A 12,778-nucleotide genomic window follows, 5' to 3' on the forward strand; every position below is an offset into this window, starting at 1 on the left:
GCCTAGATGACTGTATTGGATTTCATAGTCGGGCGGTCAATGCGACCAGATGGCCCAGATGAACTCTCAGGCGGTCATAGTGACCAGATGGCCTTGAGGTAGACTGAGCGGTCCTAGTGACTAGATGGCTCAGCATGTTTTCGATGAAACTAGACAGGACAATCCATGAACAAGAGGATCACTACTTGTGCATTGCATACTGGTGTATGTTTGAATTTCTTTGACTTTGTGTGCTGTTTTTGATGCGTGGACAATTCTTGGGTTTATGGCATGTGATCGTCCATTGGGCTCCAGACTACTTGCCCAGTACCTGTCTTTGCAGAAGTGAGTATGCATTTATTATATCTAATCCCTGTTACAAGCTATGAAGAACATGTACCCTCAAGAACAAGGACATCAGTCAAAGAAAGGCTTAAAGATGTTGCCAGAGGAGTAGAAGGCACCACATATATGAGGAAAGACCAGATGCACAAGAGCACCAGATGGGGCTAGTACCATGATCATATGCATGCCACAGTTGAGGACAACTGTGATGTAAGAGGGAGGGAATGTAACTATTTGGTACTCCATGCTCTTTTCACATGATAGAACTCATGCCTGGACTCATGAACATGATGATGGACACATGGAAACAAGGTTTTTAATGCTAGTATTGGAAAAAGCATCAGTCTTGGTCAAAAAGCAAGAAAAAGCAAAAGTCAAACTTTGTTAACCAAAAAGCTGAGGGCACCGTTGGAAAGAGGACATCGAACTGGATAAAAAAGAAGCCAATATCCTCTTGGTGAAGCATAGACTAGTACTCGTGGAGGATCTTGAAAGAGATTTTGTGAAGATTCATCATCTACTACCCTTTCTCCATCCACTACCCATCTCTTCCAGCGCAACCGCCGGCAGCCACCCCAGCAGCGCCCATCTCCGCCACTACTACACCTCCAGCTGCCATCTTTGCTCCGCCAGTGAGCTGTGCGTCACCCTGAAGTACCTGTGCTGCCTCTGCTGTGTTGCACCGCCACCTGTATTGCAGCAGCGCTGTCCTGTGTAACACGCTATTAGCTGGCGCCGCCTTGAAGAACCTGCGTTGCCTTTGCCTACAGTACTCACCTGCGCCGCCTCGCCCTTCTCTGTCCTGCACATAGGCTGCACGCTCTCACTAGTAGCAGCTCCTGCATATCGCCACCACCTGCACCATCATGGCCTGCAGCACCCGTCTCAGCCTGCAGAGCCTGTATTTGCCTTGTGCGCCATCCTCTTGTGCTGTTTGCTGTCTCCAGACACTGCTGGAATCAACACCTACCAGCTTCCCTGAACCCCTACAAAGGAGGGGAATTACTTTGTGAAGTCACTTGGGATTGTCTTTGTCCAGATTGAGTGTAGAAGAATTTTGTGGAAACTTGGGAACACCAGTTTGATTCAAACTTTGGATTTTGGTATTAGCCCGGTGTGAGTCTCTTGTGGGTTAGCCTCATGGTGAGCTCGGCATTTGTTATCTTGTGCCTCGACATCGACCTCGGCCCGATCTCGACATCGACACTTTTGTTTGATATTGTATTCATTTGTTGTATTGGTCTTGGCTTGGAAAAGCCTGTGGATTGTTCGTGAAATAAAATCTTGAAGAGGGGGTGAGGTTTGTTCCCCGCTTAGCGTGGTGTACTGTGTGAAACCCCTATTCCCGTCTCTCTTTCCCCCTTCTCTCTCTCTATCTTTATCTCTCGTACACATGGTTGCATCTGTCACTGCACGCTCGGTTGGGCTTACATCACCAACCCAACCAGTGGTGTAACTGCGGAAGCTATCACCTAGGTAGGCCATCAATGTCTGTAGCACTAGTTGAGCTCAATATCTCAACATTCTAGCCTGGAGCAAAGTAAAGCATTCCCACAATAAAAAAATTGCATAGGCTTTGGTGACAGCGTAAGCTCTCATACTACTCGTACATGTGGCGTAGCGGAGGCTCTTAATTGTGGTTGAGGTGTGCATTAATTTACTGATTATGGAAGAGATTGAGGGAAGCAAGAAGCATACACATTATACCCAATGGGGTCTCAATCACCACTTAAGGCCTCCCCCTCCAAAGAGAGTCTTTTCTTGAATTGTTGCAAGAAAATGAGTACAATGATTGGACTGGTTGCCGTTGCAGAAGAGACTCACCTGGTTGTGGATCGGAAAACACCTTAAAAAGGTATGCCAGGTGGGCACCCCACATATGGGCCCGTGCCCTTGGCGTTGGACATCCTTACCTACCCATGACCCCTTTTTTAGATGGTTAATGGGCTGGCCATTTGCCATATAAGTGGCCATGTTCCATGCGCGCTAAGTGTGGTGTCAGTAGTACCATGTAACATTGGTTTGTACACACCAAGACTTGACTCTAGGGAATGACGAGGCTCTTGACACTGGATCAAATGGCCTAATAAGTGCTTGGAAGCCATGACAATGTTAGGTCATATATGAGTGTTACAAATATGTGGGGGATGGGCATGGGAATCGGCATAAATATTCTGTCGAACCGTTAGAGGCAGCCATCTTAGTTTTAGATATGGACACCATTGCTTCATATAGAGTACGGTCACTAGGAGGCCTTCAAGGGGACATGAGTAGTACTGTCGGGGTGAAAGAGGGTTTCCCACTCTCTCCTACACTTTTTGGGTTATATATAGATGAGATTTCATCATCTCTGGTCAGATTTGGGGGAACATGTTCACAATTGGCTCATGTAGTTGTGCTCATATTGCCATACTGATTACATAGTTCTGCCTCTGATTGGTCTAGGCCATGAAAACTGGGTGTGTAATTCACTAGAGAACACCTGCTGACCCTCTGTCTAGAACATAATTGAGTTGGCTGCATGTAGACACGTGAAGCCTGCAATATCCTTTGTAGAACACATGGATTGATGTTTACAGTCTCACCATCTAACATATCAAGTGTGTAGTAGAGGGCATTGACTCTTCTCTTCGAGAGAGTGTTAGCACCATATGGATGACACCTTGAGAGGGCAGTGGAAATCAATACAGAGATATTCCCGTAGCAGTTGGCATTTAACAGTATGAATAGTTGTGAGCCATTGCGAAACGTTGATTTCATGCATGTATAAAGTTAACTTAAACAATAGATTTCTATAAGTATCTATCCTTATTAAGATATATTTTTTCCACTATTCCGTACATATCCTCCAAAGAATCATGCCTTTTGATATGCATGTGGATGTGCAATCCTATGCATGGATGCATAATATTCACATGCTATCTCCATGCTCGAATATGTGGATTTATGTTACAGCCATACATTTGCAAAGCACTGAACATATATTTTGGTCGTTTTTGTCTTGTCTGCAGCTTTTGGGATACCAATCATTTGCAGAGTTTAATCTTGCTCCCACAATGGCTGCTTCTTCAGATGTGGTCAAATCATTCCTTCTTGAGTTCAGTGAAAAGATCAGGGGGAGAGCAGATGAGGTGCATATTTCGCTCTGGTGTTTTTCAAAATTGATTTTGCATGCTTCCTCAGCACCTCTTGTTATGAGCTGGGTGTATTCTAATGCTTACTCTAAACATGTTTGAAATAACCTAGTTAGAGGAAATGACATTTTTTCCATGAATTCAACAGACCAGTTGGATGTACCCATTGGGTGCTTGGTACTGATACAATACATGGCATTGTGAATGTCTAGGTCAGATGGATTTTTTATGTGTTCTTTGCCAAAAGAGTGATGGAGGGTCTGTGAGACCATATAATTATTGTAACCAAACATGCACAATTGCATGAAAGTATACTTGGGGGAAAGCCTAAATACAGGCAGAGTGGAAGGCTTTTGCAGGTATAATGTATTGGCTTCTATGTGGACAGCTGGTGAAGATGCCATACCATGGAGAGAACCTGTTTTTAGTAGATGTGAATGGCTGGGTGCCCATCAGGGTTTTGGGGGAGTGCAAAAATGAAGAAAAGAGTGTGGTGGTGTGAAAATCATAATTCAGCGGTGTCACTTCATTGATTAAGTTTTAGAGGTGAGATGTGGGCTTTGGACAAGGGTGTCCGGCATTCTTTTCTATCGAGTGAGAAGAGGGTGTCAGTTTTGAGAAATTCATTGTCTAATGGATGTCTTGTTATATGGGTAAAGACCCAGCAATGGATAAATTCCTGAAGTACCGAGGGATTATTTTGAGCTGGATTTTTCTTTATGAGAGAAATGGCAAGATCGAGAAGGCTCTCGTTAAATGATGGGAAGTCAAAGAAAACCAAAGAAAGGCACCGAATTGTTGGTATGTGATAGAAATCCAAAGAAAGGCAGTGAAATATATCAGAATTCATTGAGAGAGCTTCGTGTTAGTTCATAACATGTCTTTGTGACTCTTAATGTTTAAAGAAATGTTTACTGAGTAGCGCATTGGTGGTTCACTTAATGGTCACTAAGGTGACGAGTTTTTTTCTTAAAATGTGATATTAGTGATAAAACATTAGGTAATTTTCCAATCATGTAGAACCTTTCTAAATATCGAGGAAGCACATCACTGAATACATGTCATCGTTTAGGTGGGGATCTGTTTGCATGCACGCATGCATGCCAGTGTTTCTTAAAAAGGGATCGGATTGGTCAGACAATTTTTTTTTAAAAAAAGTGAAGATGTATTTTTATTAATAATAAGAAAAGAGTACATATAAACTGTGGGATTGGTCAGACAATTTTTCAGAAGGGCTGCAATTTAAAGCATTGACCTTGAAAGTAGGGGGTTGTTTGAAATGCCTCCTCTTTACACTTGTTCTCTCTTGTAGGTACTTTAACATTAAAACTTGTTTTCTCTTTTAAATACTTTAATGTCTTTGCCATGGTCTTTTGGTTAGTATAACTGGGAAAACTGCTGGGTTAACAAGAAATGCTGGGTTTTAAGTAACAATTCACATCTATCACAATGCCAATGATTTTCCAGGAACTGAGGATGCTGGAAAAATTTGGGCAAAAGATAGAAGGCAGTTCTTTCAAAGGGGTGAATGCTTGGGATGAGGCATATTACACTGGCTTGATGAAAGCACAATCATTGGGATTGAATTCCAGGGTATGATTTGATCATGAATTTTTCATGTGGTTGTTATTTTAGTTGCTATTACTCCACTGAACAATTGCTCAAGGTTATTGTTACTAAAGCAGGACGTTTTTTTTTTTCAGGTGGTAGCATCATACTTTCCCCTGAACCAATGTGTTGAAGGATTAAAACTAATAACACTTTCACTTTTTGGTGTGGTTCTTAAGCAAGTGCCTCTTGCACGTGGCGAGGGTTGGCATTCGGAGGTTCAAAAGTTCAGTCTGCATCACTCTATAGAGGTACTTTTAGTCTTGATTAGAAAATGATTGCTGCTATAAATCTTATGTCATATGGTTCATAAAAAAATAGCAATGGTCAACTGCTTTGTAACCTATTGTCTGGATTAATGTCTCCAAGGTATACGGTATGTATGTATGTATATTTTGCCATTTGAGTATTTGCTTAGGGTTATTACATTTGCCTGCTAATTGTAGCTTATTTTACGTGGTTAAAACTATTTAACTCCAATATTTCTGTCTTTTTACACAAAGTTGTGTTTTGTCGATTTTCTGACCTACTTTTGTTTTGCTTCTGTGTGGGTTTCTGGAAAAAGGGTGACTTAGGGCATCTGTATCTTGACCTATATTCTCGGAAAGGAAAATTTCCTGGATCTGCACATTTTGCTGTAAGAGGTGGTAGACGCCTTGCTGAAGACCATTATCAGCTACCTGTAAGAAGCTCCTCATCATTTAATACTGCATGTTTCTATCGAAATTTTACTTGTTTTTTATTGAAGCTTAGATTGGTTTTATATTTATGTTTCTAGCACTTGAGCTACTCATGATTGGAACTGAAACATGGTTGATTACTGATTGAGCTGACTCACTTTTCAATGACATAACGTTTCATAAGAATCATTATCTTTGATAATTCGTTTTAGAGACTAGGGTACTTGTAGAGGTGCATGTCACGTGCTATGAGGATTTCCATTTGCCTGATCAAAGTCCACCACAATATCAAACATGCAACAAACACAGAGGCCCTTGATCACTGACAAACACATCAACTTCTTATTTCAGACTACAAACAAGAACAAGAAGCAGAGCATACTTTCCATGCATGCCCACCAAAGTCTTTCTTCAGACAATACTTTCCATGCATGCTCACCAAAGACTGTATTCAGAGCATATTTTCCATGCAGACTTTCTTCAGAGCAGATCTGAGTCCACCTAATTGAGATCGGGTAGATGATGCAACTACCTGATCGTTGGCCACCGAACAATGTACGGCCACAACTAGGGGACCCACCATTACTAGGCACAGACAGGCAGTCAAGTTATGGAATCAACCAAAAAAATGGGATTACTGAGGTTAGCAATCAGCCTACTTCTCTTACAACACAACAACATCACAGTAGTCAAGGCTGTGTAGGAATGGTGGTAATGTGTTCATCACGGAGGAGCCGTATCTGAAGGTCCTATAAGTGCACAGCTATATGGATGAGGTAAATGCAGCTGCTAGTGACCAAATCCTACTGAAGATAGGAGATTGTGATCAGCTGCTAGTGACCAAATCCTACTGAAGCTAGGAGATTGTTTGGAAGATTGCGTCAACTGAAGAAGAGAAGCTTTGAAATTTAGGAGGACGATTTCATATGGCATGGATCGCTTTGAATGTCATTATCGCTGCAACCTCTCAACCTTGGGCCAATCCTTTCAGTCATGGTTAGGCTCCCAAAAAAGTGTCTTTCCATACATTGATGCAAAGCACCCATGTATTGATGATCTTCGTTTAGAGTATTTGTGGGGTTAAGTAGAGCCTCGTTCTTGTTCATCATGACCTTATGCAGCCTAATGGATTCCGTTAAAGCTTTTGAGACGTTTTGTTAATAGTTTATATCCTCTCACTTTATTGTGAGCATATTTTTCTTTCAATTTTAAAACTACGTATATTTAGTGATGAATTGTTCGTAAGGACTCTGGAGTCTGCTTTTGTTTATAGTTACCCAAGGTATTTCAAGTCCTTTCAAGCTCATAAATGGGGCAAAGAACGTTTTCAAAAGAGATTGCTCAATGTACATATAACACGGCTAATTATTTCTTTTTAAAGTAAGTTTGGTTTCCTCAGCCTTATTTTAGAGGGCTTCTTGCCAGATCTGGAAAAACGCATTGATGGAATCTTTAATCCTGATTTTAGAGTGCTTCTTGCCATTTGTGGAGAAAGGCATTGATGGAAACTTTAATCCTGTTTCTTTCAACTCCATTGATAAGTGAGGTTCTATTCCCCTAAAGACACTCCTTGGTGTTTCTGTAGCTTTTGGAGATTCCACCTTGCAATGGGGACACCTTTCCACTGTTTGTGGCCTTACTAGGAGGTAATGCATGAGAGCCGGTTTTTACAATTGTACTGTACAAAACTTTCAATAATTAAAACATTGCCTTTCATTGCTCTTTCACCTCTCATTTAATGCTCGCCAATTAGGCTTCTCTTATTCTTAAGGGATCATATAAAGGGAAGGCATGTAACATGTTTTCTTGCAAAATAGTGTGGTGTGAATTGTTCAAAACCCCAGGTTTGAACTGAAGTATGTCACATTGATAGCCTAAAGTTTTGCAAGTAGATTCTTGGTTTGAAAGTTCATGGCCAGTTAGCCTTGCACTTATTCCAACTCAGAGATATGGCACTATAAATTCCATAGGCATAACAGCTTCCAACCCATAGACTAGATGGAATGGGGTCATTCCTATCAAAGTTTTGTATGCAGTTTGATATGCCCATAGAGGTTCTGGTAACTTTTGTTCCAATCATATCTGAGTGTGCAAAGGTGGTGAAGTAATTTGAACTTTTATTTAATGTAGGGAGGTATCTATGTATATATAGTATCTTTGTGCATGTATGTGTAGATGCATGTTTACATTATTATTATTTTTTGAATGTCATATGTGAATGGTATAATATCTGAGAACCCTGATTAGGGATAAGCATGTTAAGTATGCTGCTTTTCTTATTTCTATACATGATGGGTTACGACTCCAAGAAATAGCTGTTTTTCTTCTATCTATACATGATGGGTACGACTCCAAGAAATAGCTACTTATGAGAGAGTCCACTCCCTGTCTCCTTGTACAATTCCAGAAGATAGCTAGTCATGAGAGAGTCCAACCCCCTCTTGGTCCCTTCCCTTTTCTCTCCCATCAAGCAAGAGTAGCTATCTTTTTTTACTTGATGGCATAGTTGTTTCTGTACGGCATATGACGCCATACCGTACGGAATACCGAATATTACAATACTGTACGGACCCGTACGATTTTTTCGGGAAAAAATACTTTTTTTTTCGGATTTTTTTTTTCCCAAAAAAAATAAATTTTTGGGTAATGGTCTTGTTTTTTCTTGTCTATGGCTGTTTGAGCCTCCTCTGTACTATGGTGCTTCCCTCCTTTTTAAAATACTCCATATCTTAAAATTTTAAATACCTAAGTTTATAATTATTTTTTTAAAACACCATATTTTATCATACGATAAGATTCTTTTAAATATCACACTGTATTTTCCCGTACGGTATCGTATTGTACAAATTGTATGGTATTGTACCTGACAACTATGCTTGATGGATTCTTTCAAGGCATTGCATTGTAGGAAATATAAAAGCAAGTGCAAAACTAGAAATAAAACAAGAGCAAATGAAATACAAAGAGTTACCTTGAGATGAGTGTAGACAAGACACAAGATTGATACTTTCATTGATGTGACACCTACAATATATAGGTGAGAAGTACAAGATTGAGTAGACTGACTTATGGGATAAATGTAGAGGTGCCACATGGCACTAGACTCAAGACACAAAGACTTAAGTGAAACTAGACTAGAAATAGTACACCTAGTGTGCACTTATTTCCAACACCCTCCTTAAGTGGACACTAGGAGGAAGACAAAAAAGACAAGACTAGAAGATAGACATAAAGACTGATAGACTGAGAGACAAGACATGAGAGACAAGAAGATCCCGAGACACCCCTCCTCAAGTGATATCCTCATATGGGTCCACAAGGGTAGGGACAAGATGGATCTAAAACAAGACACAGTCAGATTGATAGACAGATAGACAGACAACAGATAGATAGACAGACAAGACTAGACAGACAACAGATAGATAGACAGACAACAGATAGATAGACAGATGACTGACTGTAGACAAGCAGATGGACCTTGAAGACAACCCCTCCTCAAGGGCAATCGCTGCCTCTTGGGTAGGGACAAGAGAGAGGTCAAAAAGCATAATGAGTAAGACACTAGAACCCCTTGACCTACATCATCGGTGGTCAAAGTGGTAGACAAGAAAGGTGAAGTAATCAGAAAGCCCATTCCTCATCATGTGAGGAATGAACAGCAAGATCTGCTGTTGTAGATGCTGCAGCAACATGTGCTGAGGCAGATGCAGGGGCTGATGTAGAGGTTTTAGAGTAGCAGTCCTTTTCCCGGTGATTATCACGGCCACAAATGGTGCATGGATGAGCCTTGAAGCAGTCCTTCTCCAAATGATTAGTTTTTCCACAATGGGTGCAAGGCTTTCTTACCTTAGATCCTCCTTTCTTTGCTAAAAATGCAGTGTCAGTTACCTTTTGTTGTTTTGTTCTTTCCTCCTCTTGGAGAGCATTGATGATACCTTCAAGAGTAGGATTATTGTGATACTTGAAGGTAGTGACAAGAGTAGCATAGGTATCAGGTAAGCTTTTGAGAAGCACAGCAATAGCAATATCTTCGGAGATGGGGGACTTCACTGAAGCAAGCTGAACCATAAGACTGCGAAAATAATTGACATGAGAGGCTATAGTAGCTCCCTCCTGCATATATAGATCAAAGAATGAGATCATAAGTGCAATCTTAGAATTTTTAGAGCGGGGTCCAAAGAGGGTATCCAAAGTGATCCATGCTCGAGAAGCAGACTGTATGTCGGAGATGTGATGAATGTAATCATCTCCAAGACCGAGCAGGATGATAGCATAGGCTTTGTCATTCTTAGCAGTGGGAGCATAAGTGATAACTTGCTCAATGTCGGAATCTTCGGGAGCAGCATGGTGAACAATGTCCCAGAGACCTTCTTTCATAAGATGGCACTTGATTTTGATTTGCCAAGTATGAAAGTTGGAGCCATTGAATTTGTCGATAGACATGAGAGAATGAGTAGAAGAGGCCATGTGGGAAGGTCTTACCTCTTGCTAAAATGCAAGGGCAGTGTCTATTCCCTTACAAGATTGCAGAAATGAATGAAAGAAGAGATCCAAACTGTTTTTAGAAGCCGGCTCTCTCACCACTTGTCAAGGCCATAGCATTTGACAGCCTATCGAAGCATGAGGAACTAGCAGTTTGTAGATAAAAAAGGACTAATCAGCAAACTGATGGAGACAATGCACAATTACCTTGTAGACTCTTCAAGAGGAAGCAATGGCAGAACTGAATGCAGCAAAAAAAAAAAGCTCGTTTAGGAGGACAGTCGATCTGCAGCTTCCTTGAGATGATACACACCCTTGAGTTGATGAAGAAGGCAGCCAAAGATGGGCTGCAACAGTATGGCGGGCAGCAGCAGCTCCAAGTGAGAGAGCAGTAGCAGCTTCACGAAAGCAACAGAAGTATGCAGCAGCTACTGAAATCAGGCCGGCGCAGGGTGGACAGTAGATTCAGGTCAGCGCAGCCTTGAGATAAATGGAGCCGGCGCAGGGTGGACAGCAGATTCAGGTTGGCGCAGCTATGAGATGAGTGGAACCGGCTGGTCCTACAGGCTGAGCGCAGCTAGGGAGAAGCTATGGCAGGCAACCTAGCTCTGATACCATGTAGGAAATATAAAAGCAAGTGCAAAACTAGAAATAAAACAAGAGCAAATGAAATACAAAGAGTTACCTTGAGATGAGTGTAGACAAGACACAAGATTGATACTTTCATTGATGTGACACCTACAATATATAGGTGAGAAGTACAAGATTGAGTAGACTGACTTATGGGATAAATGTAGAGGTGCCACATGGCACTAGACTCAAGACACAAAGACTTAAGTGAAACTAGACTAGAAATAGTACACCTAGTGTGCACTTATTTCCAACATGCATGAATCAAACATGTTGTGCATGTATTTCTATGAATAAAACGTGCACATGTACATGATTAGAACTGTTGATTTTTCTTCACTTTTTCTAAGCATTGTAGTAATTGTTTTACTAAATTTTGCAGGTGGTGGCGCTTGTGTGCAATTTTTCTAGCCCACCCTTGTCATCTTGTCCTGTTCTGAACCATTGGGAAGTGGAAACACTTTTCCACGAGTTTGGCCATGCCCTGCATTCACTGCTAACTCGCACTGTAGGTATTGCCTTTTTTGATCTAGAAAAAAGCATGCAAGGTTTGATGAGTTTGGTATCTCAATCTTTTCAATTTCTGCAGGATTATCAACACTTTTCGGGTACAAGAACGGTGCTTGATTTTGTAGAGATCCCTTCAAACCTGTTTGAGTACGTGGGTTTTATGTTCTTCAATGTAAACAAACAAGAATATCTATAGGTTTTGTGCGTGTGTGTGTGGGCTTTGATCTGATTTGAATAGATGCACTTCCTTCTGCATTGAGTCTGAGGCTGTGTGCGCGTGCACGCACCCTTGATGTCTTTCTTAGTATTTAGTTAACCATTTGATCTGGTTGCAATTTGTGCACGCACTTGTGCATTTAGTCTCAGGCTCACATTTTTCTTTTACTTTTTTTTTTTTGTAAAGCTTCATGTCATTAATTTACAGGTGGGAAACCTCAAAACGAGGAAAACCCACCAAAAAGACCATATACAAGGGAGACTACTAGAGTGTGAACATAGTTAAACATCTAAAAACAATCTGTAAAAAGAGCATACAGAGATGAGTCAATCTCATGAAGAGAGAGACAGTCATATAAAGATTGCTGAAGAGGGGAACGGAAGAATGAGTAAGCATCCAAATGAGGCCCAACAAAAACTATCTTGTTGCGAGACTGCCAGGTAGTCCATAAAGCCCAGTAGAGCGAACCCAATCAAAGAAGACTTTATAGGATCTAAGGGGTGAAGGGAGTAGACCGAAGATCCAAAAGTATTTCCCAAAGGGTGCCTGTCGGAAGCGGGCTCTCAAACGTGCAGCAATCCGATCCAATAAAGTCCTGGTCAGAGGACAACTCCACAAAAGATGAAAGACTGTCTCTTGAGAAGCACCACAACTATGACAAGTTGAAGGTGCCAGAAGTTGCCTAGCCAAGAAAAGGCCGACTGGCAAGACTCCAATCAAGCATCTCCATAAAAAAATTCTACTTTTCAAAGGAAGACTGCATTTCCAAAGAGAATGAAGCTGCTGTTTCCACCAAGCCTGACTTTTATGAAGATGCCAAATCTGATTCGCATGTTCTTGAACCCAAGAGGCAGGCAACAAGAGATGATATATCGAATGAACCGAAAGTTTAGCCATTGATAAAGGGCCTCGTGCAGGTTGTTCTCTTCTAAGGCTCCAATCAACCAAATGATCAGAACGATCCAAATCTGCAATTGGTTCAAAAGGAGCAAGAAGCTCTCGAATAAGCTGCCAGATTGATCTATAATGCATCCCCAGACCAAATTTTCTGGCGGCAACCACAAAAGAAAGCACATGGCCACCAGCATCCAAAACATCATCAATAAGATAAACTCCTTTCTTTGAAAGGAAATATGCCTTCCTAGGCTCACTTAGAGCCAAGGGTACATCCATAGTTGCCAGGCGTTTCAGAA

General features: G+C 41.3%; 1 protein-coding gene across 7 annotated transcripts in view; it reads left to right on the forward strand.

The window, feature by feature from the left end:
- The window catches only part of LOC147641195 (Zincin-like metalloproteases family protein), a 192,261-nt gene that overhangs the window by 154,968 nt on the left and 24,515 nt on the right, over positions 1-12,778 (forward strand). For 6 of the 7 annotated variants that reach the window (XM_086818928.1, XM_086818937.1, XM_086818934.1 and 3 more), the window contains 6 exons: positions 3,336-3,455; positions 4,926-5,051; positions 5,162-5,317; positions 5,632-5,748; positions 11,241-11,366; positions 11,448-11,515. In XM_086818928.1, coding sequence (XP_086675054.1) covers positions 3,336-3,455; positions 4,926-5,051; positions 5,162-5,317; positions 5,632-5,748; positions 11,241-11,366; positions 11,448-11,515 — 713 coding nt within the window. The remainder of the gene's footprint in view (positions 1-3,335; positions 3,456-4,925; positions 5,052-5,161; positions 5,318-5,631; positions 5,749-11,240; positions 11,367-11,447; positions 11,516-12,778) is intronic. The other variant, XM_086818948.1, reaches the window with a different exon arrangement.

This window comes from Cibotium barometz, chromosome 2 (assembly GCF_041138505.1).
Source record: "Cibotium barometz isolate CiBa-2024 chromosome 2, ASM4113850v1, whole genome shotgun sequence".
Taxonomy (NCBI): domain Eukaryota; kingdom Viridiplantae; phylum Streptophyta; class Polypodiopsida; order Cyatheales; family Cibotiaceae; genus Cibotium; species Cibotium barometz.